Source organism: Paralichthys olivaceus, chromosome 20, assembly GCF_024713975.1.
Source record: "Paralichthys olivaceus isolate ysfri-2021 chromosome 20, ASM2471397v2, whole genome shotgun sequence".
Classification (NCBI taxonomy): domain Eukaryota; kingdom Metazoa; phylum Chordata; class Actinopteri; order Pleuronectiformes; family Paralichthyidae; genus Paralichthys; species Paralichthys olivaceus.
The window spans coordinates 2499900-2525665 of NC_091112.1; the positions used below are offsets into that span (position 1 = coordinate 2499900).

The following is a 25766-nucleotide window of genomic DNA, read 5'->3' on the forward strand; positions in this document are numbered from 1 at the left end:
TCCCTATCTGTCTCCCTGTATATCTGTGCAGCCTCATGATGCACATTCATTCTTATTTTCTGCCCTTTTCTCTATTTCAACAATACCCCCACTTGTCATCCTCCCCTCGTTGCCCTCCTATAAATACGACTCTGCCCCCAGATAGAGTGACGGACCATTTCTCTATGCTCTACATACCCCGCAGACAGTAGCTATTATACATTCTGCCCCCGCTATCACTCCTGCACCCAGAGAGCCATCGGCCCGTCTGCACCCGGCTCACAGTTCACAGCTTCAATGGAGGAAAATCTTCTTCTTATTGATTCCTGCTCCTCTGATCTTATTGATTTTTAAAGAGGGCATGGACAGAGACAGAACAAATATGATGCACACCGCAACGCAAACCAGACATTTTATTATAAAGTAAAAATATATAAATTAAAGAACATGTTCAGTCAGGGTATATTTGATTGTTTAATTACTCATAACAAAGTTAATGGATAAACTTTAAAAATATCGACACTCAATTACACTTGAAGGGTTTGATATCTATATTTTACATTTACTGTTTTTACAACTGCCTTTTAGAATCATGTAAAACTGTTGACTTAAATATTTCTTTATTCATTTGTGAGAGCACCTGTAACTGTGCACCAGGAGAGACACGTGTAACAGCCTCACACTGTCTGAGCTGGATCTGTTTCATGTGTCGCCTATTAGCGCTTCACAGCTCATCCTTCTCTCAGCTCCTCTTTATCTCCTCTCTCTGTTCTCTGCCACACAAAAACTCAACTCGCTCTCATTAAGAGACCTGCGAGGGGGAAGGAGGGAAAAAAAAAGAGAGAAAGAGAGAGAGAGAAAGACCCAGAAACAGGCTGAGAGGGGTTGAGGAAGAAAGGAGCACGTAAAGAGGTTAGTAGCACAAGAGAGTAATGTAAGGGCAGCGAGGAGGCTTCAGTAAATATCCAAATAATCAAATGGGGGAGATAAAAAGAAGAAAAGAGAGAATGAAAGAGCAGGAACGAGCACAAAGAGAATCAGAAAAAAGTTCCTTGATCCACCCACACATCTTAACAACAGTGGAGCCGATCACTCTCCGGGGATGAGCACGAACACGGCTACATTTTTCAAACGCGCGGATGTGATTAGCGTTCACACGAATCATCGACCGTTCCAAAAAAACCCCAAAAAAACCTTCTCGGAGCATCAACAGAGAAGTGTTAAGTGTGCCCGTTGTGTGAGGAGCTCGTGCATACCTCTGCTAGGAGCTCACATTTTGAAAGTGGACAGGATGTTACATCATGGTAAGAAAATGTGCTCTTTAATGATAGTGGTCAGACCGAGAGAAGGTTCTGTGCTAACGAAACGAGCAGCAGGAGTAACGCAGTAAAACACAAAGGACCTGCCAGCAAAGTACATTCCTGAGGTCAGCTCAGCTCCGAGGAAATTCACGACAGTAAAAATCAATTTCTCTTAAAACACAGAAAGTCAAGTTCTGTCCCTGACACAACAGACATTCAATAACTGAACATCGGTTTTTCAGGACCGTGCTTTTTGCAGAATTTATTTTTCTCCTTCTTCCTGAAACTGATTTACTGATTTCCATGTTTCTCTGTTTTATGTCGAGGAACAATTAGAATCTTTGGGTTGTGTAATGTTGACCTCAGATAAACACAGACGACCCTTTTCCCCATTTTCTGTCAAACAATCATTTAAAAACGGTCAAAGATGCATTAATCAATATTGTAAATAATCATTAGTGGAAATATTTCTGCTAACAAATTTAAAATCATATATTTCTACTCAACATGTACCAGCTATTCTGGTCTTCAAACATTTAAAGTGAGTTTTAAATGCACTTTGCAAAACGACGCCGACTTTCTTACTCGGGACTTTATCGTCCAGCGCTGCTCGTACTTTACAATCACTGGCAAATGCTTGAGATCAGTGAAACGATATCGATCAGGACTTTCCCAGGACTTCACTGAACCAACTGTTTCTAACCAGAGGAGACGAAGAAGAGAATGTGTAATTTGCTCTGTTGTCAAATTTAGACCATTTCACCCCAATGACAAGGCTAACAAGTTCAAAACGCTTTAATGAGGGAGCACGATGACGTGTGTGTGTGTTCAAGGAGAGAAAGGGAGAATGTGTGAGTAAGTGTGTGTGTGTGTGTCTGTTTGTGTGTGGGGGGTGAAGAAAAACGCAGAAGAAGAATCATAATTATCCTTTTGGAAAGAAAAAGCTAAAAAAAACTGTGTGATTCAGCAGCGTGTCAGAGATTTCAAAGAGATGTGTGACTCCACTAATCACCATCTCTTACAAACACACACACACACACAGACTCTGACATCATGGTCTCTAGAGGAATGAGCGAGAGGAAACGATGTACACAAATCTCTTCAGAGCCTCTTTTCAAATACTGAGTGTCACTATTCATCTCTCTCTCTCACACACACGTAAACTTGAAGAATACAAAACAAGTTCAAACTTTCCGATTTTCTCCCGTTTTTAACAGAGTGGACTTTATAACTGCAGACAACATGCCAACAACATGTATGTGCTTTGTCCTCGTTCATGACAAAGAAAACCTGGAACCAGACCAAATGCAACAATGCAGAAGAAGAAGATAATGTGATGACACCAACATAACAAACTCAACTCTGCACACATCACACCCACGGAAATAACCACCAGCGAAAGTCTATCCTACCTTGAACTCCTGCAGCTGCTGTTTGATCATCTCCACCTCTGTGCCCACCATGCCCTGTGCATTCAGCCCCTCTTCAGCTCTTCCCAGCAGGCCTTGCAGCTCAGCCACCAGCCGGTAGAAATCCTGAACCTTCCCAGCAGCGTCCTCGATCTGGTCCAACCGGGCCTGGCTGCGCTCACTCAGCTAACAAAAAAAACAATTGAGAGTCATGTGGATTGTGGAATAATTCATTCATGCAGACTTCAGATCAGGTTAACGATACACAAAATAATCTTCGTCCTTCTCCCTCACCTTGCCGGCTTGGCGGCTCAGAGCTTCCGTCTCCCTCCTGAGAGCCAGGAGGTCGGGGGAGGAGCCCTCTCGCCGCAGCATGCTGGTGCACTCCGACGCGTGACCCTCCAGCTCCGTCCTCAGGTTGGTCAGACGGGACAGGAAGCCCTTCAGAGTGTCTGCCTGAGAGGCCAGGGAGTCCGCATCACGTCCAGCGGGACTGAGGGAGTCCAGCTCATCATCAAGGTCGGCGAGGCGCGAGAAGACGTCCCGCACGTGAGACTGGACCTCGCCGACGCCCTGTAGACGGGACTCCAGGGAGGAGCAGCAGTGTTCGATCTGATGGTGGGACAAAAAGAACAAAAGATGTGAGGAGATTCAAACGGGAATAAAGTGAATCAAACAAAACGAGCAAAACAACTCATCACGCCACAAACGAACCACATAAAGAGAAGCTTGTGTGGTAACTTTCTCTGAAAAAATAAATCCCTGGAACAGGATCACATGTAACGAAACCAGAAAATGATGCAACCCAACAGCAAGTAAAAATAGACGTAGTCAGCGTAGGTGCGAGAAGAAGACAAGAGGAGCATTATCTAAGAGAAGGCTCCTGCAGAAACATGACATCACATCAGCATTTCAAAAAGAGAAATCAAACGTCTCCGTGGGTAACGAGGTGGTTTGAACACACACCTCGAGCTCATGTGATACTTTTGACCTTAAATGGAATATTTAGAAGCTGTATTGCAGAAAATAGATGCAACAGCGTGGCTGCTGAATTCTGTCGGCTGTGGTTTACATTTCAAACAATGATTAAGTGTTGAATTTCCACAATGACCATATATGACGACTGTAACTGTAATAGGCTCAATCTTCTGGGAGCTATAGTTGTTCTGCTCTCTCTCAACTCACTGACACTTGTCTGCTAAGCAACCACACACACACACACACACTCGCGCACACACACAGAAACACACACACGTACTAGATGTGACACCCTCTCACACAGTGACCCCCTTTGGTATAAATAGTTCCCCCCTGTAGAACATCTCTTCACTCCAGACTGCATAAATTGTCGAGGTTACATTAAGTCATAACTGTGGTGACTGCTCTCGTCGCCCTCTTCCTTTTCATGTTCGGCTGTTTTTCCAAAGCTCGGTGCTTTTCATATATAGGTCAAGTAGAATTTGGATTAAATGAGCTTTAATTAGCCAGCTCTGGTCACATTTGGGAGGAGGAAGGACTCAACTAGGAAATAAAGTTTTTTCGAATAAGCCACAAAGAAATACACGTTCCTTAAAACCCTGAAATAATTTACATGAGTATGAACAGAAGAGGGAATTTGTCTCAAACCTCTGGATCCAAACCTGCACGTCGTCACATTTTAAAAACTTGTTTCAGTCTCTGTTCTTTTTATTTGTTAACTCTGAAGCTGCACAATTCACCTCAATATATAAACAGATCTAAATATTTCTGTCTGTTCTCCTGACCATGACTCCGCTCCTCACCTTGCCAGTAACGTCATCATACTCGTTCTCTGTGTCTTTGGCCTGCTCCTGAAGCCTCTGTGCCCCCTCAGTTCCTCCCCCTGGTGTCCGCGGAGCATCCTGCACCAGCCCCTGGGCCAGGTCTCGGAGGTAGACCACCTGAGGCTGCAGGGACCTCAGGTTCTCCTGCTGACTTCTCAACCGCTCCAGGCTCTTGGCGCTGCACGCCTGCGTGGAAGAGAGAAGATATGATTCCTTCTGTGCTTAAAATGATAGTGAGACAAATAACCAGGGACGCTTGACACTGTCTAATGAGTGTCACTGACAATATGGCCGACTGGTTTTCAGTACCTGAGGACCCAGAGCCTCCTGCACTTCGATCTGGTGCTTGGCAGCCTCCAGCCTCCTCTCCACAGCCTGTCTGCCCTCCTCAAACTCCTTCAGGCGGCCGGCCAGCTCCTCCAGCTGGGAGGTGCGGTTGTGGAGCCTCTCTCCCAGTCCATCCACCCGGCGGTTCAGCTGGGCCTTCTCATCTCGCACCTACGGCAAATAAGTTTTAAATCGTGTCAGTTTTCTTTATTTACTTAATCTGTGACTGAATCACTGACATAACAACAGGTTTGCACCTCTTCCTCCCCGACGCAGCACTGTTCCAGCAGCTGGTCGGCTGCAGTGTTGAAGGACTCGAGGAGCGGCTGCCGTCTGTCGAGGTCAAGAGACAGACCTCGTGTCCTCTGTAAGGCTTCATCCAGCGCAGATGAATCCAGCGACGGTTGGATCTCTCCATCTTTCTCTTCACAGTCTGATAACCATGGGATCAGCTCTGCCTTGTGCTGCTGGTAGGTCTCCGCCTTGCTGAGTGTGTTCTTCAGTCTGCTCTCACGCTCAGAGAGTCTCTGGTTCAACCCCTCCCAGTCCTGTCGCAGGGACGCCAGGTGAGACTGAAGGGTGGACCGCTCGTCTCCGCCCGCTGGGAGAGTGGCGAGCAGCGACGCTCCCTCGGCCTGAATCAGCTCATAGGAACCTCGCTGACTGGCGATGCCGCGCTGGAGCTCATCTGTCTGTGCCAGCAGGGAGCGGATGGCCTGCGGCTGGCAAGGCAGGGAGTCGGTGGTTGAATCTCTGGGATCTGCCTGTTTGTCGAGCCACGAGCGCAGCTCCTCAAACATCTGCTGGAACTGCTGGGTGGACGACAGGGCCGCCTGGAGCTGAGAGAGACCGTCCGCTGGAGGAGAGCAAGGCAGAGAACAGGGGATTACACACATAAACACTGAAGGAGAAGTTTAAACAAGAAACCACAAAGAAGACTTGTGGATTCTTTGTTGTATTTATTTTAGTGGATTTGTCAGAAGAGTTTTCTTGTAATCAAAACAATAATCCCAGAAGAGCTAAAGAGGGATCATATGAAGACCAACACAGCTTATAAACCAAATAAACTCCACAAACCTGCACGCTCCTCTAGACTCCTCAGTGGCGCGCTGACGCTCTCCAGCCGTTTGCTCAGCTCTTCCTTCAGGTACGGTTCAGCTACGATGGCGCTCAGCTCGCGGCAGAGCCTCTCAGCCTCGGCAAGCTCGGTCCGCCGTCTCTCCAGCTCCGAGCGGATCTCTCCGGTTTCCTGCAGGCGGCGTTTCAGCGCCTCTGGCTGGGCGCTCAGAGAGGCCTGAGCATCCAGCCTCTCGCCCAGAGCAGAAACACTGGAGGAGAGCTCTCTGAGCAAGGCCTGAGCCGGAGAGGAGCGAGGTGAGAAAAATCTTCCTCTGATGGTGATGCTGTCATTTCAAACAACTCTACTGATCTCACCTGGTAGCATTCGCTGGTTCCCTGGGCCTGATCGATGTGGCTTGACCTCTGCGTCAGTCGGCCTGTCAGGTCTTCCCACTGCTGCGAGATGGAGCCCAGCTCAGTCCGCACCTCCGCCAGGTCCTTGACGTCCTGAGCAGAGTCTCCAGTCTGGGAGAGGATACCCTCAGCGGACTGGGTCAGCTGCTCAAACTGCGGCCGCCTGGTGTCAAACTCACGCATCATGAACTGAAAGAAAGATGTTTAAAGCATAAAAAAGCCTGAAGAGACTCAGGGGGACATTCTATATGAATCGTCGTACATCTTTTGGCAGAAACTCCAGGAGCGTGTCTCTGCCACATACCTGCACTTGTTGTTTCTGTGTGGTGAGCATGTTCGGGTCGATGCTCAGCGGACCCAGCACGCTCATCATCAGCTCCTTCTCCCTCAGCCACGGGCCCAGCTGATTGGCCGCCGAGGCGAAGCTGCCCAGCCGGTCGGCACACGTCTCGAGCTCCGTCTGCCTCTCGGCTGCGTTCTGATTGGCTGTCTGCCAGCGGGAGTCTGAGGAAATTAAGCAATAGAGGATAAAAAAAAACTAAATGTGGATAATTGTGTTTCTTTATATTTCACTAAAAAGAGACAAAGTTCTACAACAAAGTCAGTGACGGAGATGAAATCAGTTATCTTGATTTAACATTCCTTCCTCTGTCTTTCCTCCTACCTCTTCTTCTGTCTCCTTCTCTGACTCATGTTCTGAGCCTCCAGTGTGTGTGTGTGTGTGAGAGTGTGTGTGTGTGTGTGTGTGTGTGTGTGTGTGTGTGTGTGTGTGTGTGTAGCAGTTCACACAGTTAAAAAGAGGATTTATAAAATACGAAATATAAAGGCCCCCCTTGTTGGATTTCACTTTAAATATTTTTGTCTCTGTTACCTAATACGAGGCTCTGGTAAAAATATCAAGTGTGCAAAAGAACAAATGACACTTCCCACTCTCTCCCTGGATAATGCTGGTATCACTTTCTCTTCAAATTCTGAAGCAATGCGCCAAGCGTCTGTTTTTTGAAGTTTTGTGCAGTAAAGTACCCTCAAGTATTTCTATGACCCAGACAGTTGAGCATCACAAGTAGCTGTTTTTCTCGTGGCCAAGAAAAAGGTCATTGTCATCATTCTAAATTAGTTTCTGCCTTCAGGCATCTGAGTTGGTTTATCCATTTCTGTAAATTGCTTCCCATCACCTTGCCGTATGTCCTTTATTATTTATTTATTTTTTTGCCATCTGCAGCTCGTACCTATCTCCTGCAGCTGTTGTCTCCAGCTGTCAGCTTCAGGAGAATCAGGGTTGTCAGCAATAAGCTTCCTCAGTGTGGTCTTCAACTCCTCCACCGTCCCAGAATGCTCAGCCAGCTCCGAGAGCAGGGCCTGGAGAGGAAGAGGGAAGATGAGCACGACAAAAAACAGAAGCTTAACTTATCGGAGCCCACAGTAAATAATATAAAACAGTTTATCAAATGTAAAAGAGGATCACAGCTGTAATTTAACCAGGTTGTTTAATTTGAAATGTGTGACACTAACCCTTAACATTACACAGCAGGAGATAAACCCGGTTCTTTACCTTGTTCTCTTGGGCCTGAGCACGTACCACCTCAGGTTTGGAGGGGGAGGCGGTCTGTCCCAGTCTCAAACTGTGCTCTTTGTCTGTCAGCCAGCTCTTCAGCTCCTCTGCGCCCTGCCTGGCCTTCTGCCTCAGCTCCAGCGAGGCCTGCTGGCGACTGAGACGATCTTTCAACTCCCCGCCCAGCGTCTCATATCGACCGTTCACGTCGGACACGGCCACCTGGAGCTCCGTCAGGTCTGAGAGCACGCGGGAAAGAAGAGGGGGACAAAATAGGGCAGAGATTAGCTGCAGGGCAGAGACGCATAGAAATAGACAAGTACATTTCTAGTGTTGACAGATCTGCAACAATCTAGTCAAGTAGAATTATAAAGGCTGCAAGTTTTATTAAGTGAACAAGTTTGCCACTGACAGATGTGTTGCACAGATATAAAGCTGACAGAGACACAGAAAACACAAGAATCCCTCAGACTGAGCTGCGAGGAAACAACAAGGACGGACTCACCTTTGCAGGTGTGAATGCCATTGACACTGCTGGGACCTGCTGAGCCATTGATTTGTGGGGCACCTGGGAGAAACACACACACACACACACACACCAGACTGAGACAGCTGCACAACGGCATGGTCACACACACAAACAGGACCAGTGATGCACCAACAGGTTTAAAAAAAAAAAAAAAGAAACGTTCTGACACAAGCACAGAAGCCATGGAAACATCACAGCAGTGAGAAAGAGGATTCCTGTGGTTTTTACATAAAGTTTCATGGAAGTAAAAAGCAACATAAATACATGTATTTGTGTATATCAGCTATATGAGGAAAAATGACCAGGACAGAATGTATAATAAATAAAAATGTATTGCATTTTGATTTTCTCTAAACAATCTGTGGTCCAATTATTTTATAAAGCCGACGATGAATTTTCCTCCCACGTACATCACATGGAAAATAAGTCATATTTAACTGAGGGGGAGTGTGAGGATTGTTTTGATTGGCTGTGCTTCCATCTCTGCTCTTACCACTTTTGGTCTGAGGAGCGGTGATGTCGATGATAAGTGACTCCAGCTCTGAGCCCGTCTTACTCAGCTCCTGAACCCTGGATCCCTGTGACTCCCAGTCATTCAATAAGTCCTGAGGGAAAAATTCCAAAATTCAGTTTTCTATCACTGGATTCAAACAAAAGTGCACGCAATATTTTATTTTGTTAAATAAAAAAAAAAAGGTTGGTGCCATTTTTCCCCCAACCTTGAGCTGCTGCACTCTTTTCTGCAGGCCCTCGTTGTTGAGGTTGGCCTCTTTGGGGGGAAGCTGCTCCTGTGCCGTCTGCAGCCACCTGAGGAGAGAGCCAGAGAGCCCACGGAAGCAGAGCAGCTGCTGCTCGCAGGCCTGGATGGCGGCGAACCTGTGTCAGAAGAACAGAGGGCAGGGCGAGGAAGAGGATGGGGATGAAGAACAGGGACAGAGGGCAGGAGGGAGTGATGAAGATAAGAAGAAAGGAAGGAGAGAAGAAGTGGAGGTTTAATAAGGAACAAATCCTGTTTTTACGCAGCAGCAGCAGTCACTTTGTCCATCTGAAGCTGTTTTACTATTACGCACAGAAGCAAAAACATTCGTATTGACAGGACGTATTCTGGGTCCTCACTGGCCCCGAGGCAACATTAACTCAGCCTTGACCTCCTCTCTCTTTGTACGCGATCCGTCTCGAGCTATGGCTGGAAAAGTGCCGACTGCCTGCCGACAAAACAGCCCTGAGAAGTTGTCTGCCACAAAGCGGTGTCATTATCATGCTGCTATTTTCTCCTCCCTCGGGACTCGAGGCCGGGAGACTTCAGATGGAGAGAGCGAGGGAGAGAGACGTTTACAGGACGGACAACGAGCCATGTCCGCCAGCGGCACCCGGGCCCATCGGCTCGCTGGCCACACAGAAGCTTACAGATACTGTACGGGAGCTGGGAAGTAGCTGCTGTGACTTCAGACGTGCAACGCAGATTATAAATGAGTGATTTATTACTCGACATCAGTTTAATTCACTAAACCAGTGTGACAGTGTTTATAAATTAAATTAAAGCTTCTAGTGCAGCTTTTCACTGACAGGGTTGGCATAGCAACTGCTGCTGCTCCATGAACGCTACAAATTTAGAAATCAAGTTTTGGAAATGTCACAGTGAGTTCTGTGGAGCTGCTCCCTGTGTTCTTCACAAACAAGCCTCAATTTGAATGAACTTGTTATGTTTTAGTGCCATTCTGCTTTTTGTAGGTTTTGTATTCATCATTTGACAGCTTGCTTCAAATGGGACTAAATACTCCTTTATATTATTTAAGTGTCCACAGATTCTAAACAGCTTTGAATCTGGTGCCACCTTGTGTATTTCATGGTGAATTGAGCTGCTGAGGAATAAGAAATATTAAAATTTAAATAACAGGAAAAGACGAATTAAACATTTCTTAGGCTGTTAAAAGAAAAACAAATATTTCTATTTTTAATGTTAAAAAACATAAGCAAGACATGTTAGAAACAAATCTGTTCACATCCACGGTAAATACATGAGGATGCATTTCTGGTTGCATTTTTCAAAAGCTGTCTCACCTTTCGTTGACATTTGCTTCCAGATGTGTGAACTCGTCGGACACCCCTCTGACATTATCCAATAAGTTTTGAGTGTTGCTCAAAGCGTTCGACTGGCTGAGCTCGGTGCCGAGGTTGCAGAAGGACTTCAGCTGGCCGGCCTCCTGCTCCAGCTCCGACCTCACCTCCTGAGAAAAGATGCATTGAACCAAAATGTTGAATAGATTAAAGCTTTAATGAGTCATAGAACTCAAATTACGCCATTTTACAAATCTGACCTCAACGGTTTGCCTGTAGTCGTCCACGCTGCGGTCTGGCTGGCCCACCGGGCTCAGAGCCTTCATTCGGGTCTGGGTGAACACATGGAGGTCGGTCCCCAGCCGCTCGTAGCTCTCTAGTCTGGGCAACAGCCCTTTGAGCTCAGATTCCCTCTCAGCCTGGCTGGCTTGTGCTGCAGTGTAGCGCTGAGTCAGTTCGTCTAAGGCGCCCTGGAGGCCTGAGGCTGTAGAAGCGTCAGAGCTCTGGAGGAGTTTGGAAATGGAGTCTCGCGTCGCTTCCACGCTGCCCTGCCTGGAGAGCAGCTCCTGCCGAAGTTTCTGAGGATGAGGAGAAGTTGGGATTTTTTTTAAAAAGCACCAAAAAAAGCACCATTTTTATTTTGTCAGCTTTCCTCTGGTTATTGTCCTACCTGATTTTGGGTGAGGGCGTCTTGTACAGCCTGTGCAGTGGGCTCCACCGGTCCAGGCTTCAGAACCAGTTTGTCGAGCCAGCTGAGCAGAGCCTTCAGACCCTCCTGCACGCTGACGGACTGAGCCACGGCCGTCTGAAGCTGTTTGGCCCGTTCAGAGACAGAAGCAGAGAGCGAGCCAAACCTCTTCTCCAAACCATCTGAGGAGAAGAAGAGAGTTATTCATGAACTCAGGGAAGAGTGAATCACAGCGGACACGTCGGGCGCGTTCAGTTACCTGCAGCACAGAGGATGTCAACAGCTTTCAGAGAGGGAGACTCATCCGTGCTGACCAGATCTCGACCTGCTCTCTTCACCTTCTCCAGCTGCACCGAGCGCTCGGCCAGTTCATCCTGCAGCAGCTGAGGACAGACAACTTCAATTAATTCATTTCTATAACTGAAAAAAAGAACTCAAGACAAGGTTCATACTTTTCATACTTCTCTGTTTGTATCTTATTTCCATGTCCCTCACCTGTACTTGTCGCAGCGTGTTCTGCAGGTTCTGTGGGTCTTTGTCTCCGCTGGGCTTAGCGATGCTTTGGTTCTGTTCCTGAGTGCTGAGCCACGAGTGGAGGGAGACGACCTCATCCTGGTGCTGCTGGTATCTCTCCAGCAGGCCGGACAAACGACCGCCCAGATCTGATGACTTCACACGCCAACGGAGAATTTGAATTCACTGATTCACCAAGTAAATACATTTATCTTTATTTCAGTCCCTAGCTCACCTTGGTGTGTAGCGTTGTGTATCTGTGGTTAGCGTCATGCAGCTTGTCAGTCACCAGCTGCTTGGTGCTGTCCAGGGCTGGGTCGGAACCGCCGACTTGCTCCAGAGCCCCTTGAACAGAGTCTAGAACCTTCTGACCGGAGATGGAGACGAAGCGTAGATCCGCCTTGTGGCAAATTACATCCTCAGCAAGCTGGAAATACATCGAGAGGTCAGTGAAAAGCTGGCAGATATGTCTGAGAGAAAAATCTAATTTCAAGAAAAACAAAAATGGGCGAGTAAAACATAGGAAACTGCAAAAGTGTTATCAAGGGACTCCTTAACTTTTTCCCAGATCAGAGTGAAGTGAGTGTAAATCAGAGAACTTCTGGAACACGGACGGAAACTGAGCGTGGAAACTCAATCTTCCGTGGATAATTCAAGTAAAAGCACAAGTTTTCTCAGAATGTACTTTTTCTTGGCTCGGACACGGCGAGTGATATTTCTCAGCCCATTGACTTCACTTCAAAGCAGTGAAACACCGTTAATACAACACAGCTGAACTACGCCACCTACAGGCAGCAAGCAATGGCAGCAGGATTCAGTGCAGGTTGGATTTTTATTAACGGGTTTAATATTTTTAAGTTGTGCCGTCAACAGGCAACAACTGTTGTAAATGCAGTGTTTCTTCTTTTTTTATAGTTGCTGTATGTGTGGGTTTTTTTTCTAATCGCTAAAAATCAAGCACTTTTTTACATCTGGAGAATTTACACTGTTGAGTGAGATGTCCGTCCCTCAGGGCTGTACCTCTGGTGTCCTATTACTTTCTTTGACTAAGTCACAAAATCTACTTCTTTCCTGCAGGCATCACAGGTTGGTGTGTTTGGAACTACTCTACTGTGAATGAACAGCTTCTCATGATATGAAAATGAAAGTGAGGTGCTTCACAACCTTGTCATGTATCTGCGTACCTTTCTGTGCTCCTCCAGCCTGCCCTTCAGTCCTTGTGCGTCAGTTTCTCCTTCCCCGAGCAAACGGAGCTCTTGTTCGCTCTGTTCCAACCAGGCACCAAGACCTCCGTGTTCTTGGAGGAACTTTGTGAACTCATCCTTCAGAGATTCAGACTTCCTCAGACGGTCCTGGGAGAAACAATGACAGTTGAGTTAACTACGACTCTCTTACATGACCTCCTGTAGACTCGACACACACACACACACACACACACACACACTGAGTTTAGTACCTGGCAGCTCTGCAGACTGTCCTGGTGCTGGGCCTGCAGCTGGTCCAGGGCAGCTCGGAGACGCTGCTTCTCCTCAGGAGGAACAGTGGAGTCGGGTTGTTCCAAAAGGGACCGGGTCGCCTGGGTGATCTGAAGAAGCTGTGCCTGTTGAGACTGAAGCTGCTGAAGCTCCGCCTGGTGGAGAGGTCAAAGGTGACTGGTCACAAACTGGTATTGATGTAAGATGCTGAAAATACACAAAGAGAAGAAATCCTGACCTGCAGCATCTCAGTGTGGGACAAGACGGCGCCCTCTGGTTGTGAGAGCGGTGCATCGACGACATTCTGAGCCATCACAGATCCAGCCCCTCGTCGTCCTGGTTGGTTCAGTGACGACAAGTCTTTCAGCAGAGAGTCGATCTGACCCTTTGTCTCTTGGAGTTCTTCCTCCGCCTTCGCCTGGGGTAGGGGAGGAAAACAAATAAACCCCTTGAGGAAGATGTAATAAACCATATGTGCATCTAGAACCAATCTGTTCTTCTTCCTACCCGCTGTGTGTTCTGCTGTACGGTGTTGTTGATGGCCGTGTCCAGCTCGGACACTGACGTGTTCGCTGTATCTGTCAGGGCGCTGTACTGCTCTTTCATTGTCGTCAGCGCCCTCTGGAGGTTCTGCCTCTCCTCTGGATTCAGACTGTCTCCACGTTCTGACAGGAACTCCTCCACTGAGCGGATGGCCTCAGCGATGCCCTCACCTTTAGTCTGGAGATCCTTCTGCACTTCCTGTGGAGACGAAAACAGGGCGGACTTCAAACGTCATTTCTCAGAACTGACTTTTAATTAATGGCTTTTAGTGATTACTTAAGTGTTTATCCTTTATTTTGCCGTCACTTCAAACTGTTTTTAATTTAAATTATGTTGTATTATTTTATTTGTTTTCTCATTTGAAATTATAATGTATTTTTTGATTTTTAGCTTTGATGGCTATATAAATAAAGTTGTATTATTATAATAATCATCGTTGTTATTATTCGTAGTAGCGGTACTGATTTTGTCTTAACATATGTTGACATCACAGATAAAAAAGGCTTTAGCTGAATAAATGAGTTCAAACAGAAGTTAACCTCTAAATAAATCAAATAAGTTAAAAAGCCAATGTTAGATTATTTAAACAATCATAAAGAACTGGATATAAATGTACATGAGAACACGCAGATTCATTCATTCATCCATGTGTTTCTGTTCAGTTTGTGTGGCCTTTATACTGAAATGAATAAATCATACCTTTAGCTTTTTCTGCTTCTCTTGCAGGACGTCCACGTCACCTGACTCCGCTCCAGCGTTCTGACTGGCCAGCAAACTGGCAGCTCCAGCCAACCACATGCTGAGGCCTTCGAGTTTCTGGGAGCATTCGGCTTTCTGCTGCTGGACCACCTGAGAGGAGCGGAGACGGAAATGTGACGGAGGAAACAAGACGCTGATGAAAAATCCACCATGAACAACCGAGCAGAGTTTTGAGCAAACAACCAGTTTTTGTATGTTTTAGAATAAGAGCAAACTAAATGTACATTTTCCCTGAATACAACTCTTGTGCAGTGCACACTTTGCCAAGCTTTGAGCAGATTGTGTCCAGAGTTCACACTTAACACACACACACACAGGCAGACACACAGAGACTCACACACTGTATAATATCTTCACATGTTGGTCAAGCAACAAAAAACAATACAGAGAGAAATCAAACAGATATATTTTTATTTGCTGTTTTTCCTCCTTCCTCTGTTTTCAGCTGAGACAAGAGGAAAAACAGTCAAGCTCTGTAAGCGATCAGATCTCTAAGCCGTTACCGCCGTGACACAAGTGATTTCCCTCAGTGGCAATCTGGAACAGCAAGGCAAACAGGTTAATGATACACACGTTGTAGAGACATGCAGAGGAGCAAACACGCTTGCATTAGAAGTCTGTGATGAAGAGTGACGGGGGTGATTCTGTCCATGTTGTGGCAAAGCAGCAGTGTGGGTTTCTACCAAAGTCTGAAATGATGATGAGGATTAAGTTGATGTGAAATGGGACTAAAGGTTAAACTGTGATGCAGGTTAACTAGTTTACTTCAGGCTTCTCTGGTCACGTTAGGGATGATCTGAAGAGTGATTCTTAAAACAGTAGATCTTGGGTAACAAAGCAAAGCACAAGTCAACAGCATCACAAAAAGCTGTGAGATACACGTCATGAGCAGCATTCAACTGCACTGGTGAGAAACAGCCGAGCATTTCAAACCGGTTCCACTCAATCGTCTTTTTCCAAACCTCTCTCTCCCTTGCACTCTGCCTCTCTCTGTCCTTCTCTTCTTCTTTCACTCTCTTCCTGCGCTGCCACTCCTCCTCCCTCTCTCTCTGGGCGGAGAGAGCATCGGCCCAGGCCTGAGCTTGGCCCGACGCTCTGTGGAAGCTCCTCTGGAGCTGCTGCAGCTGCCCCAGCAGCTGCCTGCTCTGCTCAGGGGCCAGGTCCTGAGCCCGCTCTGAGATGAACACCTGGATCTCAAAGGCAACGTTGTTGACCTCATTGGAGCGAGCCATCAGAGAGGACTGGAGCTCCTTGATGAGGAGGAACAACATGGGAATGAGTGTCATTAAAGATATAAAGATTACAGGCTAAAGAGATGAACACACACTGAGGCAAGAACAACTTTGATTTCATCTTAAGGGTATAAAAATCTATTGCATCCTGATACCATTTTATAAATATCTTCTAAACACTTTAGATTAAATACTATAAAGTTCTCTTCAGACAGACTTGCCTTGCAAAGATTCAGCTGCTGTGTGAGCTGAGCACAATTGTCCTCCTTCTCTGATTTCTCCATTTTTTCCATTCCTGCAATTCCTCCATCCATCTCAGCCTCCGTCTCCTTCAACCAGGAGAGCAGACTCTCCACCTTTCCTCCGAGTGACATCTTCTCAGCCGTCACTGCCTCCTGAGAGAAACATCGGTGTGATCACACACTTCAGTCGAGTGTCACGAACACAAAAAATCCACACAGAGGCAACAAAGTTCTTACTGCTCAGATGTAAGACAACCACAAACAAAACCTCCAGAGCGTCTCTGCTTCTTTTACCTTGTATGAGTCTCTGTGGTCTCGCAGGCTTTTCAGAATGCCGTCCGAGAGCGACCTAGCAGCCTCATACCCTCGAGCCAGGCTGCGTCCGTCCTTCTCCAGAGCCAAGACGAGCTGCGGAGGAACATCTTGAGGTCGGGGCTTCAGCAGTAGCTCGGCTGCCTCCACTTCCTTGGTGACCTCAGTCTCCAAGTCGTGCAGTTCAAGGTCCAGAGTCTTTGAGACAGATTAGGAAAAGAAAACAAAAGTTTTCTTGATACTGCTTAGTTAAGAGACTAATCCTTAAATCAGCTTTATTGGAAACTAAAAAGAAAAACAGGCTCTGTAAGATAAATAAACATATTGTTCTACCTCTGTCTGCCTGATGATGTCATCCAGAGCGATGAGGCTGCGACCAACAGACTGCTGTTGCTGCTGTTTGAGTCGGACTTCGATATGTCGCACCATGGAGACCAAGGCTACGATTCTCTGGTCGTGCTCCAAACATTCCTGACGCCTTAATGGTGACTGAGGGAGAAACACGCACTCATTTCAAAATGTTTTTATATGTGTAGCTGAAGACACGTAAACCTATGTGAGACAGAATCCTTCCAAAATGCTTATTTTTTCTAACCTTGCCAGTGACGGACGTCCCCTCTTTGTCTGGCTCAGTTTCCCGTCTCTCTCCGACCTCCTCCTCCTCCTCTCCCCAGCTCTCAGCGGCTGTATCAGACTCAGGGACTCCAGCTGATTCAGACTCTGTTGACGCATCCTCTGAGAGTAAAGGTGCAGAATCTGGAGACTCGACAAGTTGCTGTCGTTCCTTTAAGACAACTTTCTTCTTTTTACCCTTTCCAGCTGATTTTACTTGTGCGACAGGAGCGACACGCTGAGCTGTGGCTTGTTTGTCTGGTTTGCATGTGACAGCTTTGATGGACTCGCCTTCACTTACGGTTTCTGAAGGAGACGGTTCTCTGTCAATCGACGTGACCTCTGCAACTCGTATATCTTCCTCAACGTGAGAACTGGGTTCCTCCGACTCGTGTAAACTCTGTCGACTTGTCTCAGCTTCTTTATCTGTAATTGCAGAGATCTCAGCTTTAATTAATGAATCACCAGCTGAAGGTTGGACGACATCAGCATCAATATGTCTGTCCATCGTCTGCTCCTTCGTCAAATCTGAGCTTTCTAAATTTGGTCTTGTTGTTTTCTCAGGATCATGCTCAGCTTTGTCGGACACATTTGGACTCTTGGACTTCTTGTTCTTCTTGCTTCGTTTGCTTTTCTGAATTTCTTTAGGCTTCACTGACGATGATGCCTCCACGTCTTCCTTTCCAGAACTGATCGTTCCTCTCTCTTGCGGCGGAGCCTCCAACACATCCATGCCCTCGTTAACGGAAGGTTTCTCCGGAGTCATGTCTCCTTTGACCTTTACCACTTCCACTTCTCTGACACTCGTCTCCTTCTTCTTTTCTTTTAACGAACCATTCAGTCCCTTGACATCTCTGACATCATGACTCTCCACTCCATCGTTAGCTGGCAGAGGTTTTGCCTTTACATCTCTTGCAGTCGTGCCTTGAATCTCCTTCTTCTCCACCTCTTTCCTCAGGGCCTGCAGCTCCTCCGCAGCCTGTTTCTCACTCACTCCTTTTTCAAACACCTTTTTCAGGATGCTCTCTTTGGCTTTCAGAATCAAAGCGGCTTTCTCGTTTTCTGGTAAAGCAGATTTCGGAGGCAGTTCTTGCTCCTTCCTGCTCTCTCGTCTTGGTTCCTGAGAGACAGAAGCCTTGACTCCAACTTCTCTCTCCTGCTCTCTTTTTATCTTCTCTCTCTCATCACACTTTTCTACATCCCTAGAGAACATCATTTCCTCTTCACCCTCTTCTGGCTCAATAATTTGCTCTGTGAATCGCAGAGTGGCTGGAACAGTTTCTTGTCTCTGTTCCAGCAAATTATTTTCATATTCAATTTTCAAATCCGTCTTTGATTCACGCTCTCCAATGGGAGGCTCTAGGGAAGCTACTCGACCATGAATTTGCATTTTCTCACTTTTGTCTTGTGATGGAAAGTTATCAGTGACTGCATCTGCAGCCTCAGGCCGCCCTTCAATTTCTGCGTCTGCTCGGTCGATTTCAGATCGCAGTTTTATCTCTGCAGGTTGTATTTCACTTTCTGCTTCTTTAACCTTTCCCTTGTTTTTACTCCTCCTCTTTTTCTTGCCTTTGCTCTCTGTATCTTTGGCTGCAGAGGTCACTATCAGGCCTGATGCCTCAGATTTTAATTGGATCTTTAAAGGTTTCTCTCCTTCCACAACTTTACCATCCAGCCCATCATCCCTCTGTTCTATCACATCACTCTTTCTGTATTCCTCCTCAGTCATTTTAGACAAGTCAGTGTTGTCTTTGCTTTCTTTCTCATCTCTAATCTCTGCTGCCACAGGACCTGTCTGAAGAACACGATGAACCACTGATGTCTCATCACAGGGTCGACACTCTTTTTCCTCAACAAACACATGTTCCCTCTCTGACTTCAAAATGGCAGCTCCTTTTCTCACCTCTTCCTGGGAATCTTTGTCAGTATCATAGACACTTACCTCTCCCTCACGTATCTGCACTTTCTCATCTGGCTCCTGTATGGGACGGCTCTCTATTCTGTCTTTCTGTGGCGCTATCTCTCCGATGGCTTTCTGAATCCTTCTCTCAACATTAGCTGCAAAATGACTCAAGAGGTCCATAGACTGGTCAGACTCGATTAAAGATTCTCCTGTTGACGACACCTCTACTCTGTCCTCTTCCATTTCGTAATACGGTGACTTATCTGATACAAAATACTTTTCATCATCCTGTGCGACTCCTGAACCTTCCTCTGAGTTTCCATCTGACCAGTTTGCTGGACTGCTCGACACTGACATTACAATAGCAGGGCTGTATGTGCTACTTAATGAGGCAACAGGTGTAGAACTATCTTCATCACCCTCAATCTTTGCAGAAGCCACCTTGTCCTGAATCTCAGCAGCCATGTGACTGGATATCAGTCCAACTGCAACAGCATCACTGAGACTAGAAACCCGTTTCCTAGTGGAGGGATCGACCAAGCCTCCTTCAAACATTTGGTTGGAGGCTATTACTTTGACCATATCATCTCCGACTAAACCTCTTTGACTGGCTTCAGATAGAGGGAGTCTTTCTCCAGTCTTTATATCAATTATCCCTCCACTGTCTGCCTGGCTTTGGAGAAGCCTCAACGCCGGAACTGGGTCAACTTGCTTTGACCGAATTGCCTCAGAAAGGGTCAAACTGTCTCCGGTTTGCTCATTCTGAAAACCTCTGAATGGTTTCACCTCTAAGAAACGTTTGCCTGTTTCAATATCGATCTTTCCCTGGTTAACAAGATCTGAATAAGGCACAATGCGAGCAGTGTGAGGGTCCAGAGCTCCTTGTATCACCGTGGGAGAAGCCATGGCTTCACTAGCTATGCTCTCATCCAGGAGACCTTTAGAAACAGCCTCTGTCAATGTCAGTTTACGTCCAGATTCAGGGTCTAAAACAGCTCCAGTCGATGCCTGGAGTGCAACAGCATCTGGCTGAGATGAGGGGCTAACTTTTCCCTGGTAGACCCACTCCAGTTCCTCCAGACCAGGAGCAATAGATCGATCCACTAATCCTCTATCAACAGCATCGCACACAGAAAGCCTCATTCCTGAAGCATGGTGGATTATACCACCCTCAGCCACCTGCCTTGCCAACACATGATAAGCCTCATCTGACTTAATCAACCCTTTTTGAATTGCTTGCTCCAGAGGAACTGCAGACTTAGACTCTGGGTCGATAACACCTTCCATCTGTAGCTGTAAACTGGCTTTTTTGAGGGCGGTTGTTAAATCCGTATCTTTTCCTTTGTACGCCTTCTCTAGTGCCACCAGTTCTTCTCTCTGGCCCTCCTCAATCAAACCCAGGTTTGCTGCAAGAGTGACAGAGACTTTCTTATCCCGGCGTAGGTCTACAATTCCCCCAGAAGCCACCTGGGCTTCTAGAAGTCTAGCCGCAGTGTTGGGGTCAATCAACCCTTCCAGAGCTGCCTCCCTGACACCACAGATCTGCCCTTTCTCTGAGTCCACAATCCCTGCAAGGGTTTTATCTGACTGTAGGACACTCCACATCAGATCTTCATCTAGCAAACCCTCCTGCATGACATCCTCTATGCTAAGTGACTCACCGCTGTTGGCATCTAGGAAACCCCCAAACAGACCTGCCTGAGCCATTAATTTAACTGCAGTATGGCCGGGGAGGACACCCTGAGCTACTGCCTCATCAGGAAGCAGCTTTTCCCCTTCTTCTGTCATCAGACCACCATGTTTTAGCTCCAGGACCAACTTTGACAACTCAGCATTTTCTACCTCCATCTCCCCTGCAGCCTCAAGAATATCAACCTCGGGTTCAGCGATCTTGCGGTCTGTCTCTTTCACAGGTACCTGTTGTTTGATCATTTCAGATTCAGCCTGGGAAGGTTTTATATCTTTCCTATCTCCAGATTGTTTTAAATGAACATCTCCACTTGTTTTTGCTTCCAGTGGGATGGGTTCTTCCAGACAAATACTATCTCTAGGTTTGGATATAGTTTCCACCAGCTCTTCTGGGCTTTTAGCCACAGCCATTAAACTTTGAACGTTGGCCTTTTCTTTCTTCTTAGCTGTGACCTTTGCATCTTTATCGACCTTGATTCCACCTTTTGTTGTAAAATCACTGTCTACAATTAATGATGGTTTCTTCAACAATTCTCCATCATACCTTTCTTCTAAACCACTTGCACCATAGATCTCCAAATCCTTGCTTGGTGTAACTACATTTTCTTCCTCAACTTTAATTTGTTTTCCCCTCACTTCTTCACTCACTTCCACTCTCACCATTTGCATCTTCCCCTGCTTATCTGGAGTCTCAGCTTGATTTACAGAGTCTCCAGGAACCAGTTGAGCAGCTTCGACCAACTCCACCAGCTCAGGGTCCAGCTGCACCAGTCGTTTTCCAGAATGAGCATCCACAAAGCTGTGAGTCATGAGGTGAAATAGCAGCTTGTGTTTTGCTTGTTCTTTAGGATCCATTCCTTTTGCCGGCGTAGCATCACACAACTGATCTGCAGGAGATGATATAGGAGCAGGAGAAGATGGAGGTGAAGAGGAACTGGTGGAACCCCAGCTCAAGCGGTTTAAAGGTGGTGTGCCAGACTTATTCATGTTGACAAGAACATCTGGGATGTGGGTGTCTTTGAGAAAATTGACAACACTGGGCTCAAGGGACGAAGCCAGATGGTTTAAGGGCTGCACCTGGAGAGTTTCAGGGTTGTACAGACCCCCAATGGCATGACGCTGTGCTAGGATATTTCTTGCTAGTTCTCCTGAGATTACTCCTTCTTGAAGAGCCTCAGCAATGGGCAGAAGTTCTCCAGATTCAGGCCACAGCAGTCCCACGAAAGACCAAAGAGACTCGAGGACCAACAGAGCCAAACGAGAGGAGAGAAGGTCTCTGTGAATACCTTCTCCCAAATCCAGGCGCTCTCTGCTGAGAGGGTCTATAATTCCCCCATTTTGCATCTGACGTGCTAACATTGCACAAGCTAGATCCTGATCCATCAGCCCGAGACGAACAGCCTCATTAACTGTCAGATGGTGGCCAGAGCGTGGGTCAGCTATACCACCGGCAAAGAGCTGAGCTTCAAGCAGCCGAATCGTAACTTTGTGATCAATTAGACCTTCCTGGACTGCGCGGAAGATGCCGACTCTTCTCCCAGAGCGGAGGCAGACCGTCCCTCCAGGTTGTTGTTTGATAGGGAGGAGAAGGAGGCCAGAGTCATCGTCGAAGACACAGCGCTGTTGTAGCTCATACAGGTTTATTTTTTCAGCTGTGTTTGGATCGATCAGCTCTCGGTGTTGAAGTCTTGACTGAAGTTTGGTGACAGTTCTGGGAGTCAAAAGTCTCATGTCTTCTGCTTTCTCCAAACTAATCAGTTTTCCTGTTGAGACTCTCAGGCCTCCGGTGCTCATCTGGAGTTCCAGAATGCGGAGTCCCACCTCCTCTTTGAAGAGCCCCGCCTCCATGGCCGTAGCCACTGGCAGCACAGGTGTTTGTTGGTCAGATTCAGTAGTTCCCACCAAAATCAAGGCATTCTCCAGCTCAGACAGTGACTCCTTGGTGCGGGCGTCGATGAGGCCTTGAGCTAGACCTTGCTCCAGTGTAAGACTAAGTGGAGAGTCAGGCTGGACGAGCCCACCCAGGATGAGCTGGGCCTCCAGGAGTACACGGCAGGTGTCCTGGTCAATAAGACCGCGCTGAGATGCTTGGAACACCGGGAATGTTTCCACCGTTCCCAGGTCGATTACTCCAGCGATGGCAACTTGGTTCTACATTAAGAAGGAAAACAAAAGTCTAATTGAGATTCACTCGTTATGTGGTCTGGCTCTATATGTATTATGTTATCCTACAATAACACTATTGTACTACTGGCAGGTTTAGATGGCAGAATCAGAAAAAAGAAGAAAAATTCATGATACAATATTGAGGATTTAATTATTTCTTTCCAATATTTTCTTTTCTTTGAGTTCTTCCATACTTACCAGTGCTATTTTAAAACAAGCTATAAGCATGCAACAAAGCAACCAGGGATAGAAAATGCACAAGGAAGCTCTAAAGGTAAGCAAACACGTAAAAGGAAACAGAGGTATTCAGAAGAGGATAAACTAAATCATTTTGCAGGCAACAGTAAGAGAGAATGCGAGCACTACTCACCGTACAGGCTCTGTCCACGGCACACACACTAAAGGGCCAGCTTATGGCTCGGCAGAGCGAGGCGCGACAGGTGAGAAGCTGGTTGTTAGCATTCTGCATGCCACTCTTCATTCTGACTCCTAACACTGCCCTGACACTACATCCTCCCTCTGACCTCTGACTGTGAACTGGATTCTTGGGTCTGAGACCTTTAGATGTTGAAGTCATCCTTCAGCTACGCAACTACTGTGATGAATTACAGGTTATAATATCAAAATACGAGTGTATCATTGGCAAGGTATTGTGATAGTATTGAATAGTGATTGATTCCCACTAACTGACTGAACACTGAACTGATCTCATTCATTAGTGCGTCTACAAATGTCCTGTTTTTTTGTTTTCCATCTCTCGTTCTGATTCCTCGGCTCAGAACTCGGATGTCCACAATTCTCCTTTGGCAGCTGTTAGTGGTATTTGAGCAAAACGCTGGTTTAAAATTTCACACATTAATAGAATGCATTAGAACAAACACAAACAATATCATTCGCACACACTCTCTTGTGATTCTGGACACAACATGCTCAAATGGTGAAGTGAGTTGTTTTGCATAGCTGGCCTCTGGTGCACTGGTACTGAGACTGTATAAAAACATCTATGCTTCAGGGAGAACTTATTATAGTCACGTATAAATTCCAAACAACATTCACATAGGAACCAATTATCAGGTGCAGCTGTTGAAACATAAGAATTATTATCAATGTTTGCTAAAAAAAAAAAAAAAAAAAGTTAAACTCTCAGACACTCGACTCATTTTTGACAAATGTACCATGATTCTACATGAGAACATGAGAAGTGACTGTGTGTGAATGTGCGACTGCACGTGTACATATGAGGTCAACTCAATGCACAGTAAAATAAATGCTGGAATGCAAAATGTCGACTTTATGCAGTGGCATTATTTTACCATCACATAAAAGAGAAAATGCGTTTCTGTTGTTGCAGCGACAGAGATGACAGTCGAATGAAGGTGCAGCTATTTTATAAATGACTGGTTCTAACAATGCATCTACGACCTGACTGCTCGCAGGACTCGGGCAGTGCTGCTGCTGCTGTGCGGCACCACTGAGGCCGTGTTTTAACCGTGTTAGCAGTTCAGCAGATGTATTTTCTGATGATAATGACAATGAGGGTGATGATAGTTAATGACATGACTGCAGTGAGAACAGTGAGAGTGGAACATGCTAAGGCCCAGTTCAGACAATGACATTCAGTGGATAATATAATATATCAAAGTGTGTCGAACTATGATTTTCTTCTTTCTCTCTCGATGAAGAAGAGGTCAAATTTGCAGATCATCAGTAAACACACGTCTGAACGGGGTCTGTGATGTTTGTTAAACCGAGCCGATGGGTGAGATTCATCAATAGTGGTGATGTTTGTCAAAAATGCAAACTTCGTGAACACACAACATGCCGTATAACACACACATTAGCTGCACACGCAAACTCACACTTAGCTTGCAAGCGTATTCACTCAAAACAACCTTTTATAAAAAAGCACCTTTAAAATGAGACTTTGTGAAGCTCGGCTGAAAATATTTGTTTTCATAAATATGCAAAAGCCCGTGTCCACCTCAGTCCATCCCCCCAACAATATACCTTTCTCTCCTCCTCTTTGGCAAGTTGTTGCTCCAGCTGCTGCAGCTGTTGGGTGGAGCTGTCGCACATCTGGTTGTAGGTGGACGTGAGCTGGTCCAGCTGAGCCTCCACGTGAGCGCGCTCCTCTGGGGACAACCTGGAGAGGACACAGGGGAGGGGGAAATGGCCGGGTTCTGATAAATAAACCTCTGAAATGTTTGTATTTATTAATCTTTTTCTATTTAAAACAGCCACTTCAGCTTGTACTGCTTTGTGTCGAGTGATAGATGTGTGTTTCTAGAACACGGGTAAAGTCGTGTGTCCAAACGTGTGAACTGAACTTACTTGCTGGCTTGTTTTGATAATAGGAAGACCTCAGTGTTCCTGATGGCTTCAGACACTTCGTCCTTCTTGGCTGCTAGCTGTTCACTGATGGCCTTCAGAGAGCACAGATGAACAAAACGCTTTTTAGCACCAACGTCTCTTTTCACATTCTTGCAATGGTGCATTTAAAATGTTTGCTCTGAGCTCCAGGGGCTAAAGTGTATAAAATTTCTGTTCAACCTGTTGAGCTGCGAGTGAAGACTCAGCGTTGGGGCCGCCCGTCCGTCCCTGGAGACCTTTGACCCAGCCCAGCAGATCCGACACCTGGCCGACCCTGGCCTGCTTCTCCTCCTCCACCTCTTTCTGCACAGATTCAATGGTAGACACATCTTCAACAACACTAATCAACACAATACAACATCACTGATCAATTACAATTACCGATGAATAAGAATTTCTTTAATTAAAAAATAAAATGAAACAGGTTTTAATAGTGAAGCAAAGTCCCACCTCTTCTTCTTCTAGTCTTCTCAGTGCATCACTGATGTACTTCACATGTTGGGTTGTCAAGGTGACCAAGGCCGTGTAGCGTGTGCGTAGATCCATGAACTGGAAAGATAAGACAAAGATTTAAATAACTTCCAACACGGAAATAACACTCAGACCAAATCAAAAGACACAAATGGATATTGGTCAAATCGTTGAAGTGTGATTTTTATCTTTACCTCCTGAGTGATGGCGTCAGAGGAAGAATGCATCCTCCGCCTCTTTACAGGCGACTTGTGCGTCGACTCTACAAAGGCTCTGTATGTCATCAGCTGCAGTTCATAGTCCTGCACGAAGCAGCCATGGTGGAACATAAGTGAGTAAAAGTCTGGCTGTGCAATCAGAA

General features: G+C 46.3%; 1 protein-coding gene across 32 annotated transcripts in view; it reads right to left on the reverse strand.

The window, feature by feature from the left end:
• macf1a (microtubule actin crosslinking factor 1a) overlaps positions 1-25766 on the reverse strand; it is a 165944-nt gene that overhangs the window by 46080 nt on the left and 94098 nt on the right. For 29 of the 32 annotated variants that reach the window (XM_069516046.1, XM_069516048.1, XM_069516049.1 and 26 more), the window contains 34 exons: positions 25600-25707; positions 25385-25483; positions 25115-25237; positions 24896-24987; positions 24572-24707; positions 16790-22549; positions 16528-16683; positions 16177-16392; positions 15862-16035; positions 15371-15658; positions 14349-14498; positions 13614-13847; positions 13345-13524; positions 13088-13261; positions 12816-12983; positions 11867-12058; positions 11614-11787; positions 11378-11501; positions 11101-11300; positions 10691-11008; positions 10434-10600; positions 9092-9248; positions 8866-8977; positions 8349-8411; positions 7844-8082; positions 7521-7650; positions 6596-6795; positions 6253-6480; positions 5896-6172; positions 5076-5674; positions 4801-4989; positions 4471-4677; positions 2984-3301; positions 2693-2875 (listed from right to left, as the gene is read on the reverse strand). In XM_069516046.1, coding sequence (XP_069372147.1) covers positions 2693-2875; positions 2984-3301; positions 4471-4677; positions 4801-4989; positions 5076-5674; positions 5896-6172; positions 6253-6480; positions 6596-6795; positions 7521-7650; positions 7844-8082; positions 8349-8411; positions 8866-8977; positions 9092-9248; positions 10434-10600; positions 10691-11008; positions 11101-11300; positions 11378-11501; positions 11614-11787; positions 11867-12058; positions 12816-12983; positions 13088-13261; positions 13345-13524; positions 13614-13847; positions 14349-14498; positions 15371-15658; positions 15862-16035; positions 16177-16392; positions 16528-16683; positions 16790-22549; positions 24572-24707; positions 24896-24987; positions 25115-25237; positions 25385-25483; positions 25600-25707 — 12135 coding nt within the window. The remainder of the gene's footprint in view (positions 1-2692; positions 2876-2983; positions 3302-4470; positions 4678-4800; positions 4990-5075; positions 5675-5895; positions 6173-6252; positions 6481-6595; positions 6796-7520; positions 7651-7843; positions 8083-8348; positions 8412-8865; positions 8978-9091; positions 9249-10433; positions 10601-10690; positions 11009-11100; positions 11301-11377; positions 11502-11613; positions 11788-11866; positions 12059-12815; positions 12984-13087; positions 13262-13344; positions 13525-13613; positions 13848-14348; positions 14499-15370; positions 15659-15861; positions 16036-16176; positions 16393-16527; positions 16684-16789; positions 22550-24571; positions 24708-24895; positions 24988-25114; positions 25238-25384; positions 25484-25599; positions 25708-25766) is intronic. The other 3 variants (XM_069516043.1, XM_069516044.1, XM_069516042.1) reach the window with 1 other exon arrangement.